At 42.8% G+C, this 20,416-nt stretch overlaps 1 protein-coding gene across 7 annotated transcripts in view; it reads right to left on the bottom strand.

Annotated features, from left to right (window-relative positions):
* The window catches only part of CDH4 (cadherin 4), a 763,202-nt gene that overhangs the window by 175,114 nt on the left and 567,672 nt on the right, over window positions 1-20,416 (bottom strand). For all 7 annotated transcript variants that reach the window (XM_033153667.1, XM_033153668.1, XM_033153669.1 and 4 more), the window contains one exon: window positions 9,097-9,252. In XM_033153667.1, the coding sequence (XP_033009558.1) occupies window positions 9,097-9,252 (156 nt within the window). The remainder of the gene's footprint in view (window positions 1-9,096; window positions 9,253-20,416) is intronic.

Raw genomic sequence — 20,416 nt, 5'->3', positions numbered from 1 at the left:
CTTAGAAAAAGAAAAATTCCCTTCAGTTGGGAATTTCCAGAAGGCCTGGCATTTACGTTTGAAGGAAAAAAGATAAGAATAAGATCCTTGGCGGAGAAGCAAAAGTTTTTGGACAAGCATCTGGAACAATTTAAAGGCACACCACTCGACCCAGCACAATTCTACAGGTTTCCAGCGGAATTTCCACCACCGCCGGGATTACCAAGTTTACCAGGTCCAAGCCAGGATCCAGAGAAAGACAAGAAAGGAGAAGCAACTGGAGGAGAAGATTAAAGAAAGGAAAATGGCGCTCAAGTTAATGACATGGAATGTCCGGGGATTGAATCAGAGACCAAAGAGACGCAGAGTGTTTTACAGCATAGAAAAGAAGAATTTGGATATTATATGTTTACAGGAAACCCACATAGCCCGACGTCATAGAAGATTACTACAGAACAAAAAATTAGGCCAAGAGTTTATATCATCGGACAAGGTCAAGAAGAGAGGAGTAGTGATATATGCAAAGGAGAAATATAGCCCAAGACAGCTATTTATAGATGAAGAAGGGTGATACATCGCAATTGAAATTAATATACAAGGCGAAAAACTTTTGATTCTGGGACTTTATGCACCAAATGATGGAAAGTCAATTTTTTATAAGAAAATACATGATCTGCTGTTGGACTATTTGGATTACAAATTAGTTTGCCTTGGAGACTTTAATGGTGCAGTTTCCACACTAATGGACAGATCTCAAAGAACCAAATTAACGAATGATGGGAAACTCCCAAAGACTTTTTTCGAAATGGTGGATAACTTGAATTTGGTGGACTCTTGGAGATTAAAAAACCCTACAGACACAGAGGCAACTTATTTTAGTGAATCTCAGCAGTCATGGTCGAGGATAGATTATATTTGGATTTCGAATGAATTGGCCCCAAAAATACAAAAGGCAGAAATTGGTCCTAAAACTCTTTCAGATCACAATCCGGTACAGTTAAATTTAAAAATGATTTCCAAGGATTCTTTTAGATGGAGAATGGATGACGCTTTGATGAGAGACACCAAGCTAGTAGAAAGAGCGGCGAAAAAGATGAAAGAATACTTTCAGATAAATTGGAGTTCCGAAGTGGAGAAAAGAATTGCCTGGGATGCAAGTAAAGCTGTAATGAGGGGATTTCTCATTAGTGAAAAAGCAAAAAAGAAGAGACAACAAAATGCAGAAATGGAGAGATTGTTGAAATCAATCAAAGAAAAGGAAAAAGAATTAAGAGGACATCCCAGATGTGTTAAAATCCAAAAAGAAATCAAATACTTGCAATCCCAATATGCCAATATAATGAATCAGGACATTGAATGGAAAGTGAAAATGATGAAACAAAGAACATTTGAATCGGCCAATAAGTGTGGAAAACTACTAGCTTGGCAATTGAAGAAAAGACAAAAGGCAAATGTCATCAATACTTTGGTAGTAAATGGAAAAAATGTGGAGAAACCGGAGGAAATCAGATGGTGTTTTCAAAGATTCTACAAGCAACTGTACAAGGAGGAGAAGATAGATGAAGCAGAAATAGACCGATTTCTGGAAAAGAATGGATTGCAAAAAGTCCCAGAGGAAAAATTAGTTACTCTCAACCACCCAATATCGACACAGGAGATAGAAGATGCAATAAATAACATGCAATTAGGGAAGGCTCCAGGACCGGATGGATTAACAGCAAAATATTATAAGACATTGAAAGACTGGCTATCGCAGCCGCTAAGAGAAATTTGCAACAAAATACTAGAAGGAGATAGGGCACCAGAGACGTGGAAAGAAGCCTTTATCACACTGATTCCAAAACCAGATACTGATAAGACTCAAATGAAAAATTACCGTCCAATATCCCTTTTGAATGTGGATTATAAAATTTTTGCAAATGTATTGGCTACAAGGCTGAAAAGAGTGTTGAAAGATTATATACATAGAGACCAAGCAGGTTTCTTGCCAGGAAGACAAATTAGTAACAACACGAGAATTATTGTGGACATTTTAGAAAAACTGGAGAGAAACATAAACACAGATGCGGCACTACTGTTTGTTGATGCAGAGAAAGCATTTGATAAAGTTTCTTGGACATTTATGAAAAAGAATTTGGAAAGGATGGGAGTTGGAGAAAAATTCTTGAATGGCATTAAGGCCATCTATACAGAACAAAGAGCTAAAGTAATAGTAAACAGTGTGATATCGGAGGAGTTTGAAGTTGAAAAGGGAACAAGACAAGGGTGCCCTATTTCCCCTTTACTTTTTATTACGGTCCTGGAAGTCCTCCTAAATATGATACGAAAGGACAAACAGATAAAAGGAATTCGTGTGGGAGAGAAAGAATACAAACTACGCGCCTTCGCAGATGATCTGATGTTATCCCTGCAGGAACCGGAAAGCAGTGTCCCCAGAGCCTTGGAAACAATTGAACAATTTGGACTTGTAGCTGGTTTCAAATTAAACAAGCAGAAAACCAAAGTCTTAGGAAAAAATTTGAGTGCAGAACAAATTCAAAGAATACAGGAAGGCACTGGCCTCAATTTTGCTAAAACAGTGAAATATCTAGGTATCAATCTCACAACCAAGAATTTGAACCTGTACAAGGACAATTACGAAAAACTGTGGATGGAAATAAAGAAAGACATGGAGATATGGACAAGATTGAAATTGTCGTTAATGGGAAGAATTGCCGTGATAAAAATGAATGTCCTACCAAGGATGCTGTTTTTATTCCAAGCCATACCAATTTTGGACAAACTGGATTGTTTTAAGAAATGGCAAAAGGACTTATCAAAGTTTATATGGCAGGGCAAAAAGCCAAGAATCAAGTTTAAGATTCTAACAGACTCTAAAGAGAGAGGAGGCTTTGCCCTGCCGGACTTAAGACTTTACTTTGAAGCAGCGGCCTTTTGCTGGCTAAAGGATTGGTTTAAACTAGAGAACGTTGATGTATTGGACTTGGAAGGACATGATAATATGTTTGGCTGGCATGCATACCTTTGGTATGACAAGGTTAAGATCCACAGAACTTTTAAGTCTCATATAGTTAGAAAATCCTTGTATCAGGTTTGGATTAGATATAAAGACTTGTTAGAGAGAAAGACCCCTAGATGGATTTCTCCAGTGGAGGCCAAAGCCTATAAGAGACCGAACATGTCTGCAAATTGGTTAAGATATATGGACATATTGCAGCAGGAAGGGGACTCTTTTAAGCTAAAAAGCTACGATCAAGTGAAAAGCCAGGTCCCCGACTGGCTGCATTATCATCAGGTATATGAAACATTTAAAATGGACAAAAAAGTTGGTTTTCAAGTAGAAAAATCAAAACTGGAAACAGAACTGATAGAATCGAACTTTAAAAACCTTTCCAAAATGTATAATCTTTTGCTAGAGTGGCATACGAAAGATGAACTGGTTAAATCGTCAATGATAGATTGGGCGAAAGATGTAGGACATAATATCATGATGGATGACTGGGAGAGATTGTGGCAAAAAGGTATTAAATTCACTGCTTGTCATAGTTTAAGAGAAAATATAATGAAAATGGTTTACAGATGGTATTTGACACCAGTTAAGATAGCTAGGATGAATACCAAAATGTCAGATGTATGTTGGAAATGTAAACATGCGAAAGGTACCTTTTTTCATATGTGGTGGTTGTGCCCAGCGGTAAATGCTTTCTGGGATAAGATTTATAACGAACTCAAGAAGGTAATGAAGGTTACCTTTTGTAAGAAACCAGAGGCATTTCTTCTGAGCATAACTAATGAAGAGATACCCAGTCAGGATAGAGTGTTTTTTATGTATGCCACAACAGCAGCTAGAATCTTATTGGCAAGAACATGGAAAGGCGAAGAGATACCAACGGTGGAAGAATGGCAGATGAAGATGATGGAGTATATGGAACTCGCAGAACTGACCGCCAGAATCCGGGACCAGAGGGAGGAGAAGGTGTCACGGGACTGGAAGAAATTTAAAGACTATCTAGTTAAATCAGTAAAATTGAATATTTGAGCAGAATTAAATAGAACAGCGGCTTTAGCAGGTTTATGTTAGATAAAATTGTTAGCAAGATATTTTAGTGTGAAAGATTTATTTGTTAGAAAATATGTTAAGATTTGGTGTTTAAGTTAAGATACGATTAAGTAAAGTAAAGCACATTAAAAACTGAGCAAATGTGAATAGAATAAGATACAAAGCTACCTAGAAGATATATATGATTTTGAAGACAGTGGAGGGAATGGGGGAAGTCCCCTAAAACAGAGAAGATAGTAACAAGAAAAGTAAGAGGATAAGTGTTAGTTTAAAGGTTTGTATATGTTTCTTTTTATTGTAATTGTTTGATTGTGTTTTTGTGCTGTGTTTATGTATTGTATTTCTGTATTGTTAATGTTGGTGTTTATGCTATGTTTTCCTTTTGTCTTAATAGAAAATAATAAAATCTTATAAAAAAAAGAAAAGAAAAGGAAAAAACGAACTAAGAGGAAGGCACATTTGGCAAACCCTCATCGTGATCAACTCCCACCCGGAAATCTATGTACCCACTGTGGAAGGACGTGTGGATCCAGTATTGGCCTCTACAGTCACCTACGGACACACTGTTAAGACTGTGTTCATGGAAGACAATCTTCCTTGGCTACGAGCGATCACCAAAGAAGAAGAAAGAAGTTGAACCCGCTGCAATGCAGGAATCTCAACTAAAGTATCAACGAGAGATCACCTTCTTCTGCTTAAAAACCTCTAAGAGAGTCCACCACCTTCTGAGGGACTCTGTTCCATTGTCAACAGCTCTTACTGCCAGAAAGTTCTTCCTGATGTTTAGTCAGAATCTCCTTCCTTATAAACTGAAGCCATTGGTTCAGGCCCTACCCTCCGGAGCAGGAGGAAACAAGCTTGCTCCATCTTCCATGTGACAGCCATTTAGATAGTTGAAGATGGATATCATATCTCCTCTCAGTCTCCTCTTTTCCAGGCTAAACATCCCCAGCCTTTTGATTAAATGATTTTAATGTATTGCTAGACGGCTAAACTCAAGATCTATGATTAAAGGAAGTTTTTTTTTGGAATTATAAACTGAATGTTTTCACCCCTAGCCATGAATATATCACAACGAGATAGAGGCACCCATTTCTAAGCAACATTGAAAGCCATTGTCTTAACTCAGTATACTTATTAATGAACGCTTTTTATAAAGTAGTCCCAGGTCACCGAAAGTCGTCATTATGACAGATAAAGTTATTTCTTTGGGACTGCGAGTTTCTAATGCTGGAATCCTAATGACTCCATCAAAGGCATTATTCTGAGACCATTCCACCCAATTATCCCCCAGTTATAATGGTCTGCAACCAGTGAAACATTACTGACAGCTCCGGAGCAGCACAAAGCCCAAGTCTCAAATATCCCTTTTGCTTCATATTTCGCTGGGATCACTGGAGAAAATAATTGCTTTTGTTCAAGGAGGATAAAATAACTTTCCCTTAGATTCCCCTTTAACCCTGGGGAAATCTCTTCTTCCCTCCAGCTAAGGAGGTAATATAGTTTAGTCATCCCTCCACCTCTGTCCACAAGCAATGCCAACAGAGTTAAATGTGTGACAAAGCAAACACAGCTTGGTGGGATCAGTGCTTGCCATGGAACCCTTTAAGAAGATGAAGTCAGTGCAAGCGATCCTTACAATTTCATAGTTACCGGTACTTGATGTTACAGGTAGGTAGCCGTGTTGGTCTGCCATACTCAAAACAAAACAAAATAATAATAATTTAAAAAATCCTTCCAATAGCGCCTTTAGAGACCAAATAAGTTTGTTCTTGGTATGAGCTTTCGTGTGCATGCACACTTCTTCAGATACACTGAAACAGAAGTCACCAGACCCTTATATATAGTGAGAGAGTGGGGAGGGGTATTACTCAGAAGGGTGGTGGGAATGGGTGATTGGCTGATAGGTGTGGAAAACCTGTTTGGTAATTAGTTGCAATTCAGCAACTTATCTTTCCATTCTATGTCTGAAATTCCTTTGCAGTAAGACAGCAACTTTGAGATCTTGTGTAGAATGTTCTGGGAGACTGAAGTGTTCTCCTACTGGTTTCTCTGTCTTGTGATTCCTGATATCAGATTTATGTCCATTTATCCTTTGACCTGGTCTGAACAAAGACATTGGATTCTTATCTCATTATACATGACAAAGCTGTCTTTAGCCATCTCACCCCTTGCTTTTTCCTGTAAGACCAATTGCAATTGTTAACAGTCGTCAACAGGTTTTCCACACCTATCAGCCAATCACCCATTCCCACCACCCTTCTGAGTAATACCCCTCCCCACTCTCTCACTATATATAAGGGCCTGGTAACTTCTATTTCAGTGTATCTGAAGAAGTGTGCATGCACACAAAAGCTCATACCAAGAACAAACTTAGTTGGTCTCGAAGGTGCTACTGGAAGGATTATTATTTTTTTATAGTTACTTGATGGCATCCATTTGGAAAGCCATTTGGCTCAGGGGCTCCGCTCTGCGTCCACCTATTGCCAGCACAGGAGGCCAAAGGCTTCAGATATTTTCTGGGATTCACAGGAAATCATCCAGTTTGTAGGATGCAGACAGGTCTTTGCATGCATGTGCGGGAAGCAATAGATTTTGAGCAAGGGCTATAGCTTAGTGGTAGAGTGCATTCAAAAGGTCCTGGGCTGGCTGCAAGTTCATTTCTAGACCCAAATCTCTGTGCTCACTTTAATGTCTAAATCTCTGAACGACTCAGGTCCCAAATATCTGAAAGACCACCTCCTTCCCTATGGACCAACACCACAAAAACTCATCAGGATTTTTCTGCAAATGCTCCTAATATTGTATGCAATGTTGCCTAAATATACTCATTTTTGCAAAGCAATTTCCCCCAATACGATGCATGTCTATATGTTATTTTCAGTAATATATGCATTTGTATGTACAATTTTCTCTAATATATGTGTTTTCTACACATGTGGCTGGAGAACTGCACTGCAAAAATTGGAGAAGAGCACATTTCAGAGGGCGGCTATGCTTTGCTTTGCAAAATGTGAATTAGGTAGGTTTACACTGAAATGCAAACTGAATTGAATTAATCCCCCATCCCTATACAATGAGGGTCTCTCTTACAGCCTCTGTGTAAGAAGCAAACCTCGCCCAGGTAGCTCTGATTTCCAGAAAGCAGCTGACTATTTTCTTCAGACTCTTGTATTTCTTCAGGGAAAAACACAATAACCTGAATTCAGGTGTACTGAGATTGTTGTAGCATATGAATGTTGGGAATGGGAAGGTGGAGAGCGCTGGACAGAATTTTGGGTGCCAGATGGGCAGGTGGCAGATTGTTGTGCAGGACAGGATGTTGGCAAGGCATTTTGGCTTGCAAGAAAACAGTAACAGGTTTGCAGTATCAAGTGGAAGAGGCACAAAACTATTGGTAAGGTTTTGGTGAGTCAGTGGTTGATAAACTTGCGATCACTAGAGCAGAATTGAAGGATGAAGATAGAAATATAGTGCAAGACAGGAAAGGAAAAATGCTTTGGAAAAATGCAAGTACACAGATGCAAGTTGCAGGGGGGGGCATAGCTGATTTGTAGAACATCTGCCTTGTACACAGGAAGGTCCCAGGTTCAATTCCTGGCATTTCCAGGTAGTGTGGGAATGGCTCCTATCTGAAACCAGTACTGCTGCTGCAAGTCACTGTAGACCAGGCATGGCCAAACTTGGCCCTCCAGCTGTTTTGGGACTACAATTCCCATCACCCCTGACCACTGGTCCTGTTAGCTAGGGATGATGGGAGTTGTAGTCCCAAAACAGCTGGAGGGCCAAGTTTGGCCATGCCTGCTGTAGACAATCCTTAGTAATGTGGACCAGTTTTCTGACTCAGTGTAAAGCAGTTCTCTATGTTTCTAAATGTTAAGTCGGAAAACTGGGCACTCCATAAGCCTTCTGCATATTTTCTGATGTGATGAAAACTCTTATGCCAGACAGATATTCACCTCTTTGGGTTGGCATGCCTTTAATATCTGAATATAGCAGCCATCAGATTCTTGGCTCCCAAGTGAATGTAATAAATGATAAACAAAAATTTTAAAAAAAACCTGCAAAGCACTTCAGATACCAGACTTCTCATGCAGGCAACCAAGAGAAGCCTGATACACACATATGGGCTTCCTACGGGAGGTCATGCAACGTTTAAAAAGAAGCAACAAGTGTCATGATTGCTACATGAGTCATTTTAGCAGATAATACTGATAACCACAGATCTTTTTCTAAGACAGAGGTGGCAAAGGGGATCCAACTAGAAGGCAGGATCCTTATCTCCCCCACCTCTCATGGGCCAAGTTTGACAGGTAAGGAGCTACAATCACCTGACATCACAATGATCTTTTTTTTTTGTCCATTCGGACAATCAGCTGATCACTGTGGCTTGAAAAGTACAAATCTGCTTTGGCCCAGGCACATATTTAGCTACCCCACACCTGGTGTCCTAGGGGAGGTGGCTGTGGTTTGGTGAAAACAGTCTGACACGTCAAATGGGGAGACCTGGAAGATGTAATGAGGTTCATCACTCCTGCCATAAGATGTCATTCTGGTTATTTATCTTCTTCCTAATCAACTAACTGCCTTGTTCCACTGGTCTGGATGTTTAATCACCTGCTCTGGTCATGGGATCTGACCTATGAGGAAGGGAATGCTCTAGCACAGACCCATAGTAACATTAAGAACTGGTCCTTTAGCTAGTTTTGTCCTCCTTCCTCCCTCCCTTTCATTTATCCTCATGTGCCAGAGACTCTCTTAGAACTGATTTTTGAAAGCTGCTCTGAGAACCATTTTTGGGGGGTTGGGTAGAGGGCAGGGTAGAAATAAACCAGGAGCTCACTCATTTTCAGCCTTTCCCTCAAATAACTTCTAAAGCACAACTGTTGCCCTGCCCTCGTGTCCCCAGTCAGGAGCTGACAGATTGGTTTCGGTGCTGTCAAAACTGTGCATTCTATGCTTAATTCTGATTGAGATGTGCTTTGAGATTGTCGGCTCCAACCAGAAGAAAAGATTTGAGGGCTGAAGCCTCAAGATACTGGAAGCTGCATGCTTACGTGGTAGGATGCCCTTTCTTCTCTATCCATCGGACGGGTCACATACATTCTCCCAGACACAGGGTCAATGTTGAAGACTTCCATAGGTGGCTGGTCAGCTCCCACGCCAGTGATGCTATATCTTATGTGGATCTCACTGTCCTTATCCGAACGTATCTGAATAAAACATGAGAGGGAACCATGAGTGAGCTTGGAATTCAAGGCAGGTGGGAAAGAAAGTTCATGGTGACATGCACACAAAGACACACAAAGCTTTCAAGAGTAGAGGAAAAATAGCCTATTATTCTACACACATGTGGATTTAGGCAGGGGACAACTCAGCAACCTGTTCACAAAAGGCCAAGGAGATGCTTGTTTCAGGAATCTTCCCAACATCTTCTGTGACACAATGCACGCTGTGTGCTTACGCATTTCAGCCATGTGTGGACTCTGTGTTATTTATCCGAGCCCCTGAGATCAGAAACAATTTCTGTGAGATCCACAAGCCACTGGCTCATGGGTCCCACGGCTTGCATCAGTAATAGTGCCCAGTGGATTCCAGAAAGGCAAATGGGAATTTGGGAAGCAAAAGATGCAGTCACTGCCAGACTGATCTGTTTTTAACAATCTGTGAAAGTGCACATACACAATCTATTTATCTGATCAAAATATTTTCATGTTGCCTGCCCTGCAACCATATTATCAGGGCAGCTTGCAGCAAAGAAAGAAGCAAATTAAAATTGCATACAATAAATCAATAAAACCTGTGAAAACAGCACATCAATAAACCATAATACAGATATATATATATAAAAGAAGAGGCAGATTATGAGACTTGGGAAAATAAAAAATGACATCAAGGTAGATGCTGAGTAAGCCTCTCTGGAACAGGTGAGTGTGACCACTGAAAAGGAACTTTTTTTAAAAAAAGAAAGGATCTGCTGCACATCACATGGAAGGAGCACCCAGATAAGATGGAGCCATTCAGAGAATAACACAGTTTCTTTTCTCTTCTCCATTGCACAAAATGGCTATCAGCCCTGATTTCTCAGAAGCAGTATGCTTCTGAATTCCAGTTGCTGGGAACTGGAGAGGGGAGAGTCCTGTTTGGCTCATGTCTTGCTTGTGGTCTTCCCACGGGCATCTGGTTGGCCACTGTGAGAATGCAGGATGCTGAACAGGACAGGCCAATTCTGAGCACAGTTCCAAGTGTTGGTGTGGATCTTGGAAGCCTTAAACGGCCTTGGCCCTGTATACCTAAAGGAGCATCTCTACCTCCATCATGCAGCCTGGACACTGAGGTCCAGTTCCGAGGGCCTTTTGGCAGTTCTCTCACTGTGAGACATGAAGCTACAGGGAACTAGGCAGAGGGCCTTCTCAGTAGTGTTGCCCACCTTGTGAAATGCCCTCCCATCATATGTCAAACAGATAAACAACTATTTGACAACTTGAAGGCAGCCCTGTTCAGGGAAGTTTTTAATGGTTGATGTTTTTCTGTGTTTTAAATATTTTGTTGGAAGCTGCCCAGATTGGCTCCTCTTATATTCTTAAAATAGATTTTTACCAGTACAGAAACTAATACTAGATGAGGCGCTGACACAAACTGATAGATGGCTTTGACTCAGGGTAAGAAAGAGGAGATGCATCACTCACCATAAAAGAGGACATGTGAAGATATGGGTTTGTTTAAAATGTGCCTATGCTAATTTATCTGTATAGGTGCAGATCTAGAAATTACCTTTGTTCTTTAAATGCAATATGTTTCACCATTGTCTGTTGTGTCCAGGCAGCATAAATACCTTTCCAGCTCTCTGCACTACACTTGTGTGCAGTGGGACAGTCCCTCAAACAGGGGACCCCCTTCAAACAGAAGGTTTGTAAAGTCAGACATTTTGCCACCCTTTTTCGACTGTGCTTGCAGTTCACCGAAAGTCAGTTTCAAGGCCACCTCTGCCACCCAAAGGAAAATAAAAGTAAATAAACAACAAGGTTTGCAAAGATAACTTCATCCACGTTTCCAGCCACCAGATATAAGACAGTAAGTAGGGCGGTTGAGACGTAACTGTGGCAACCTTGACCTGTTATCGCTCTGCAATCTGAAGTTAATTTTCTGATCAGCATTGTAAAGGAGTTCTTGTAAGATCAGGACTATTTCTGAAAGGGGTAAGGGAGGTGCAAGGTACAAGGGAGAAACAAACCATCTCGACACCCCCTCAGCTTCAGAAAACAGTCTGGCGAGCATCATGGTGACAAGCAAATGCTCTCTTTGACAACCCCCCCCCCCCCAGATTTATGAAAGAAAGAGTGTGGAGGGGTAGAGAAATGGGGGTAGGGAGAGAGATAGTAGAAGCCCACTTTACAGCAAAAGAAGATTGAAACTTCACATCTCGTTGGCAGCTGCTTTTCGGGGGGAGTCAGGATGTGTTGATGAAGAGAAGAAGAAGAAGAGTTTGGATTTGATATCCCGCTTTTCACTACCCGAAGGAGTCTCAAAGCGGTTCACATTCTCCTTTCCCTTCCTCCCCCACAACAAACACTCTGTGAGGTGAGTGGGGCTGAGAGACTTCAGAGAAGTGTGACTAGCCCAAGGTCACCCAGCAGCTGCATGTGGAGGAGTGGAGACGCAAACCCGGTTCACCAGATTACGAGTCTACCACTCTTAACCACTACACCACACTGGCTGCACATCCATGTGCAGCAGAAACAAAGGAGATGACTATGTTAATAAATAAATAAAAGAGCAAGCAAGCAAGCAGGCAGGGAAACAGATAAGTTCTGCTCTGGCTGAACGGAGGCAGCTATGCAGGTAGAGACTGCAGGGACGTTTTGTCCTTCAGAGCAGAGGTGAGTCAAGGAAGGGATGTAGGATTCCTGCTCTCCATCACTGGTGTCTTTTAACTTCAAAAGCTATCAACCATACTTTACAAGTCGGGTGTCAGCTGATCAATGTATTATTGTTATTATTATTTACAATGTGTTGTTCTCAGTGTCTGCTAAAGACTTCTCATTCATTTAGGCAAGCCTAGCCAGATACATGACATTAAGACGTTATTTTATTATCCGTATTTTAAACAACTGCTGATTTTACTCCTAACTTTTAGGTTAACTTGCTTTTTATAAATTACTTCTTAATGAGCGCTTTGTATGCTGTGTAAAAAGCTTAGAGGTTATGGATGATTAAGCGTTATAGAAATCCTGCTAAATAAATAAAAATAAATCATATCATTTGCCTTTTAACTAATTAATCAATTGGTGGGAGTGGATGCTACCCAAACTTCAGTAGAAGAGTTTTTATGAGATACTGCAGGATTTTAAAGACAACTTCAGCTGAATAAACATGAGCTTCCATTCATTGTTCAAAGAAAGAGCATCCTTCATATTTTGTTTGTCATTTCCCACTGTAGTCTCACACCAGGAATAAAACAGTTCAAGTAATTAAGAACTGTGCTCTCAAATCATCACCCCATTGATTAAGGGCTCCAGTGATTCATTAACTAAAACTTAGCTGATTGATCTACTGATTAGACCACTTGAATCTTACAACCTTTGTTATTTATTAATTACACCTGTAGCACACTCTTTCTCAGAAGACCCCTAAGGGCCAAGCTGTATTTAACAATAACTGGCATAGGGTGGGACCAAGGTGGCGGCAGGGCTTTCATCCTTTATCCCACTGCGGTCCCAATTGGAAATGCTTCTCCCGGTGCCAGTTATTTGCAATGGGAGGAAAGCACCCATTAGACAGACAAAAGAAATAACTTCTTCACACAATGCATAATTAAACTAGGGAACTCACCTTCACAAGAGGTGGTAGTGGCCAGCAACTTGGGTGGCTATTAAAAGAGGATTAGACCAATTCACAGAGGATAAGTCTATGGATGGCTACCAGCAACACTTGCTATGTTCCACCTCCAGTGTTGGGGGCATATAATAATAATAATAATAATAATAATAATAATAATAATAATAATAATACCCCGCCCATCTGGGCTTCCAACAGAACATTAAAATGCAATAATCTATTAAACATTAAAAGCCTCCCTAAACAGGGCTGCCTTCAGATGTCTTCTAAAGGTCTGGTAGTTGTTTTTCTCTTTGACATCTGGTGGGAGGGCGTTCCACAGGGCGGGTGCCACTACCAAGAAGGCCCTCTGCCTGGTTCCCTGTAACTTGGCTTCTTGCAGCAAGGGAACCACCAGTGAGGGCATCCTTCCTGAGTGCCAGTTGCTTGGGAACCACAGGTGTGATGTGTGCTGTTGTGCTCATTTTGTACTTATGGGCTTCCCATATGCATCAGGTCGGTCGCTGTGAGAAGAGAATGTTGGTCAGGATGCACCTTTGACTTGATTCAGCTAACTCTTCCTACATTCCAGCAAAAAAATAAATAAACGAGGCTTTCAAGTTTATTGTTTTTTGTGTTGTATTAGCAAAGATGAAGCCAGAGAATGAGGCCAGCCTAGTATTCTCTGCTGATTCCAAGATATAGGACACTTGAGGGAATAGCTATGGGAGGCTGTCATGATGAGCTCTTGAATGTACTTCTACAGCACCAGTGATGGGTCAAAAACCATTTGGAGGACAGAAGGATCTGGCTAGGCCAAGACTCTGATTGGTGCAAGGGGAGGACAGATGGAAGAGAGTCATCATGGAAGTTGAGGTCAATTTCTAAAAGCAGCCAAGGAATGCAGGTGGTAGGAGTGACAGTGCTGAGGAGTCACAGAGATGCTTGCAGAAACAGTGATGTGACGTTGGGACTCAGACAAATCTGAATGACTCAATAACAGGGTCTTTTCATTGTTTTGTTTGTGGTGGGCTGACAAACGTGAAGGGACCCAGGTGGCGCTGTGGGTTAAAGCACAGAGCCTAGGGCTTGCTGATCAGAAGGTTGGCGGTTCAAATCCCTGCCACGGGGTGAGCTCCCGTTGCTCGGTTCCAGCTCCTGCCCACCTAGCAGTTCGAAAGCACGTCAAAGTGCAAGTAGATAAATAGGTACCGCTCCGGCGGGAAGGTAAACGGCGTTTCCATGCGCTGCTCTGGTTCACCAGAAGCGGCTTTGTCATGCTGGCCACATGACCCGGAAGCTGTCTGCGGACAAACGCCGGCTCCCTCGGCCTATAGAACGAGATGAGCGCCGTAACCCCAGAGTCGGACACGACTGGACCTGATGCTCAGGGGTACCTTTACCTTTTTTAACAAACGTGAAAGGCATTGAAATCCAGCAAGCATTGTGCTCACCCTCAATTGCCATCATTGTCCTTGTTAACTGCTTTGCATGCAGAATGTCCCAGCTCCAATATGCAGCCACATCAGCATGCTGCAATCTTGTACAATCCTGAGATCTTTTTCCATATGTACTATTGCCAAGCAGGAGACACACACACACACACACACACACACACACTCCTATACTTGGGGTGCATTTCATTCCCCTCCCCTAATGGCAGACCTTCTTATTTGTATCTGCTGAATTTCATTTTAAGAATACAGTATAAGAGGAACCCTTCTGGATCAGGGCAGTGGTCCATCTAGCTGAGCATCCTGTTCTCATAGTGTCCAACCAGCTGCCAGTGGGAAGCCCACAACCAGAACCTGAGCACAACAGCAACACTCTCCCCTCTTACAGTTTCCAGAAATTGATATTCCACCCTGCTTTTTCCATTGCATTTTGAATTTTATTCCTATCTGCTGAGGTGTTAGCTGTCACCGCCTGTTTACGTGAACCACAAATATGGTACGATTTCCCTCTGCCCTTTCCTCTAGAAGTCATTGATGAAAACTGTTGCATCCTCTTCTACATGTAGGTAAGCAGAAGTTCATGGTAGGGCAAACTATACCCGGTTATAAATTCTGCTTGTGGCATTTGTGGAAGGCAAAGGTTTTGGCTAATAGCAAGATTAAAATCAACTGCTGAACTTCAGAGTCCAGGGCTGGTTATTATTATTTTTAAACAACAACAACAAGGTGCATTACTGCTGTATTAACAGATTTAATTTCAGAGCTGGAAGATTATAGTCCTTTAGTTATCACTTAAAACTTAAAAGTTTGAAGCAAGGGAAGTGTAGCTCAAGAAGCTTCCAAGCATTTAAGGCTCTGAGACATGATTATGTACAGTCAATGGGATAACACGCTTGAAATATATATATATTATGAACCTAGTCACCGAAATTAAAATTACTTCAAGATGAGGCTATACAAAAATGGTGAGACAATCCGATTAATTTATTCCAAATGGGGAAGGGGGCAGAGGGCAGTCCCCGGCCCTCCCTCCCTGCCCCTGCCAAAGGATGTTTAAGTGTAACAAAAGGAGTCAGAACAGCACAGGAGTTTGTAAAAACCAGAAGTGGCAGCAGAAAATCATTTCGGATATTTATTTCTGTACTTTAGGGCATCAGCTGGCGGTGTGGCTTGACACTGCTTCGGTATTAAACTCCGCATTACCAACATGTCATCTTAGAAGAGCTGATAAGGTGACTACTCCTTGGACAACTCAGAGGCTTTTCACAAACCTCTGTCAAACCAAATCTCTCTCTCTTGATCAATAACGGGTGCACAGAGAAGGGGGCTATTTGCAGCGTCTAAAAGGGCTGGATTAGCAGAATGCTGTAAATACAGATGGCAGGGACTAATTCCAGCTCTTAAGCAGTGATCATGCAAATCACTTAGGCATGCGAACAGCTCCCTTGAGTTCAAAGGGATTACTCACATGAGCAGAGTAGCTTGCGCACCCTGCATATTAGCTGAAATCAAGACTTATTTTGTGCAATCAGGGCAGCCTGGCTTGGCACCATGCATGCAAACCCCACAAACCCAGCGGCTTTGGCCGAGATAAGTGCACGGCGGCTGATGTTGTCCTTAGCTCCCCTGCTGATAACAATTCCAGTTCCTGAAACAGCAGTGGTAGCTGGTGCCATTATTGGGACCGGTAGGGCGGAAGGCAGGGAGACCAGCAATTTTGGAGGCAAAGGCAATGCATAAAACCCTCCAACATCCCAGTGGAGGCCCTGCTTCATCTCACTCAGATACCTCCCCCCCCCAACTCTCTGCTCTCCGTTCCCTCTTCCCTCACTGTCTCCTTTGGAGATCACAACTCTGAACTCCTGCACCATCACGATGACGGGTCCTTACACACCTTCGCCCACTGACACTGCCCACCACCTGCCACTTCCAGGAGGAGGAAGAGGGGGGGTGGCTCTGGCACGTGGACACCAAGTGAGAGCACAGCTGCAAAATAGTCTGTATTTGGCCCCACCCTCTGATGGGAGCCAACTGATTCATGCCAGAGTGTGAGACACAAAAACAGTGCATTTTTGGGTCCCACACTCTGGCACAGCCAGAGTACAGTTGCCAAAACAGGACATCCGGGGGGGGGGGTGTCAGAAGCTGGGGTGGCTTCCATAATTGTGGGATGTCCTGCTCAATGGCAATGACAGGCAGAACTAGCCAGCGCACGACTGGGTGTTAAGGAAGAAGGGAGGGAGGCAGGTGGGTGCTGGCTGAGAGTAGACTGAGGTTGATGGGGCTGTATTCTATTCATGCTAGTGGACCAGCCTCGAGTGTGCAACAGAGAGCTGATGTACATGACCATTGGAGGCACAAAGCCAGACGGAAATCCAGCTCAAAGCACTGCATGCACTGACTTTCCATCTGTGGTGTCTAAGGGCAGGGCTGTCTTAAGTATATCCAGCGCTGTGGTGCAAAGATCCCTCCGCTGCGCACACACACACACACACACACACACACACCGTTTCCCAGAGTTGCCGACCTTTTTACGGCACTGCCGGCAGCTTTGGAGGCTGGAGCAGGCAGGCAGCAGCTTGAGGGCGGCTCCTCCGGCAGGGAAGAGGCGGAGGCTCTGGGCACAGCCCCGAGCCTCCACCTCTTCCCTGGTGCCCGTGCCATGGCCACAGCAGGGAGAGGCTCCGGGCACGGTGCTGCTTCGGTGCAGCATGGTGGAGGTGGGTGAGGGCAGTGAGCTGATGCCGGGAGGTGTTGTGTCCAGCCTCCACCTCTTCCCTGGCACCCTCCAGAATTTGGCACCCCGGCGCCCCGTGCCACTTGCCTCTCTGGGCAAGATGCCCCTGTCTAAGGGTGTCAGTAAGTAGTGGAAATGCACTATTGGGATGCTAAAGTGTTAGTTTACCTATGAATAAACTATCTAGGGACATGGGTGGCGCTGTGGTCTAAACCACTGAGCCTCTTGGGCTTGCTGATCAGAAGGTCGGCAGTTCGAATCTGCGTGATTGTGGGGAGAAGGCTGCTGTTGCTCTGTCCCAGCCCCTGCCAACCTAGCAGTTTGAAAGCATGCCCGTGCAAGTAGATAAATAGGTACCGCTGCGGCGGGAAGGTAAACAGCGTTTCTATGCACTCTGGCTCCTGTCACGGTGTTCTGTTGTGCCAGAAGCGGTTTAGTCATGCTGGCCACATGACCTGGAAAGCTGTCTGTGGACAAACGCTGGCTCCCTCAGCCTGAAAGTGAGATGGGCACCGCAACCCCATATTGCCTTTGACTGGACTTAACCACCCAGGGGTCCTTTACCTTTAGTTTACCTATGAATGGGAAATCTGACCCACACTGATATGGTGAGAGCACCTCTCTGGACCAGGGACCTTGCCACCCTATCAGTGGAGAAGCTTCTCTTTCTCCACCTGCACAATGCAAAATCTCCTTGCACACTTCTCCATTCCACTGTTGATTAACAGCCAACGATCTGAATTATACCAACTCACAGGGTCATCTTATTTGTGATGTGATGTTGCACACAGACAGGCCCCCCCCCTTAAATAGGTTGGCACTTTGGGAAATAAAAAGAAGCATTTTTGCACCTTAAGGAAATCAACAAAAACGGAAGTGACTTGAAGAAAGCTTCTTTGCCTCTTTCAAGTATCCGTGAGTTTCTGAGTAAGTGACATGAAACATTGGTAAATGGAAGGCAAATAAGCTTTAAATTGCAGGAGATGAAAGGCAGTATATGGGATGGAAGCCCAAGGCCAGACCAGTTAGGGCACAATAGGTTTTCAGGATTTGTTTCATTGGTCAGCACTTAAAGGAAGCACTAAAGGAAATAAAAATGTCCTTTCATGTATTAATCCACAACTGCCACTCTCCCCTCTTCACTCCCTCCTGAGCCTGTAGATTTAGTACTTAGTTGCTAAAAATACACTGGCAGAATTTTATTATCGGGATTTGTTGTTGTTTTATCTGAGACATAAAGGCGTTCACCCACATTTGTACAAAATCTCTTATTTCACTGTCAGGTACTGCCTCATGACAGTTTTAATTAAGGGTGCCACTGAATGTCAGCATGGGGGAAGACTGGAAACAAACTCCCCCATTTCAGAAAACGCAACCCAGCTATGAGCTGAAGAAAATTCCTCACTGAAACTTGACTTTGCTCATTATGGCCTTGCTGGGAGGAGTCACCTGCAGCACCTTGCTCATCAAATATGCAGATAACGCTAAACTGGGATGGGTAGGTATTGCTGCAGAAGACAGAATCAGGTTACAAGATGATCTTAAAAGACTGGAGAACTGGACCCAAACTAACAAAATGAATTTCAATAGGGACAAATGCCAGGTTCTATACTCAGGCAGAAATAAGCAGCTGCACAAATATAGGATGGGGGACATCTGCTTTGCCAATAATACATGTGAAAAGGATCTAGGGGTCTTAGTAGACCATGAGCTTAGCATGAGCCAACAGTGTGATGCAGCAGCAAAAAAAGGTAATGCTATTCTAGGCTGTATCAACAGACATCTAGTGTCTAGATCAAAGGAAGTCATAGTATCGCTCTATTCTGCCTTGGTCAGACCACACCTGGTGTCCTGTGTCCAGTTCTGGGCATTACAGTTTAATAAGGATATTGACAAGTTGGGAAGTGTGCAGAGGAGGGTGACCAAGATGATCAAGGGTCTGGAAACCAAGACTTATGAGCAATGGTTGTGGGAGTTGGGTATGTTCAGCTGGAAAAAAAGAGGAGACTGAGAGGAGATATGGTAGCTTTTCTTTCAATATATTTAGGGCTGTTGCATGGAAGATGGAGCAACCTGGGTTTCTCCAGCTCTGAAGCCACAAACCAACGGTTTCAAGTTACAAGAAAAGGAATTCTGAATAAATATCAGGAGCACCTTTCTGACAGTAAGAGCTGTTTGACAGTGGAACAGACTCCCTGGGAAGGTAGTGGAGTCTCCTTCCTAGCAGGTTTAAGCAGAGGTTGGATGGCCATCTGCCAGGGGTGCTTTAGTTGAGATTCCTGAATAGCAGGGAGTTGGATTAGAGGACTCTTTGGGCCCATTCCAACTCTACAATTCTATTATTCTGTGTTCCAGGATTCCCACCGCTGGTTGTCAGTGCTAATCCAGGGGAATCCCTCTGAGCCATCCTAATGAAACTGCAGAGGGGAATCTGTTTATTTTGTCAAGATGATTAATCTTTGATTCTTTGGGTGTGTGATATTAAACTGGCAGAGTGGCACTATTTGTTTCGTTCTTCAATTTATTTATTGCATTTATTCATTGCTTTCCATGAAAAAGTCTCTAACACCCCCAGATATATAAAATAAATAATTGTGCTTGTCACTCCTTTAGAGAATTATAATACAACAGAACAAGAATATCTGAAGGGTTTCACCCAACAAGACTAAAAAAGGGGATATCTAACATACACTTTCAGGTCAAAGGGTGACAGTCTTTAGGTATTAAATCTCTGCCAACAACTTTTTAAAAAATCTAAATCGAAGATAAGCTGTCTCTTGAAGTCAAAAGCTTTCTTCTTTTCCCTGCTTTCACAGCAGCAGCAACAACAAGAATCAGATGGAAATCCTATCATAGGTATCAGCTTACCCAGTCACTGTCTGGGATACTAATCAGGGATAATGTTGAAAGTTTCTGGCTATTTCCATAGGAAAACTTATTCCAATAAGCTATCATTTTGCTATATTTACTAAAGATGCCAATTTTAGTAGATTTGCTTTGGTTCTTAACAATGAGGATGGCATGCCATATTGTGCCTAGAATATTGTCCCAAAATACTTATTTTTAATGGATTCAGCACTTTTGGGGCTCCATATGACTTCAAAGCTGTGCTCCATAGAGCAATTGCCCCACTGCTCTTGCCAGAATAGGTTAAAAATGGAATTCATAGAATCATAGAATTGTAGAATTGGAAGGGACTCTGCGGGTCTTCTAATCCAATCAGAGGGTCATCTAATTCAACCATCCAACCTTTGCTTTAAAACCTCCAATGAAGGAGAGCCCACCACCTTCGAAGAGTCTTTTTCACTGTCCAACAGCTCTTACCACCATAAAGTGTTAGGATCGTCCTACTCACGTGTAGGACCCCGG

Source organism: Lacerta agilis, chromosome 6, assembly GCF_009819535.1.
Source record: "Lacerta agilis isolate rLacAgi1 chromosome 6, rLacAgi1.pri, whole genome shotgun sequence".
Classification (NCBI taxonomy): Eukaryota; Metazoa; Chordata; class Lepidosauria; order Squamata; family Lacertidae; genus Lacerta; species Lacerta agilis.
Note: the sequence above shows the minus strand (reverse complement) of the source record. Positions and strands in the feature narration are given on the sequence as shown.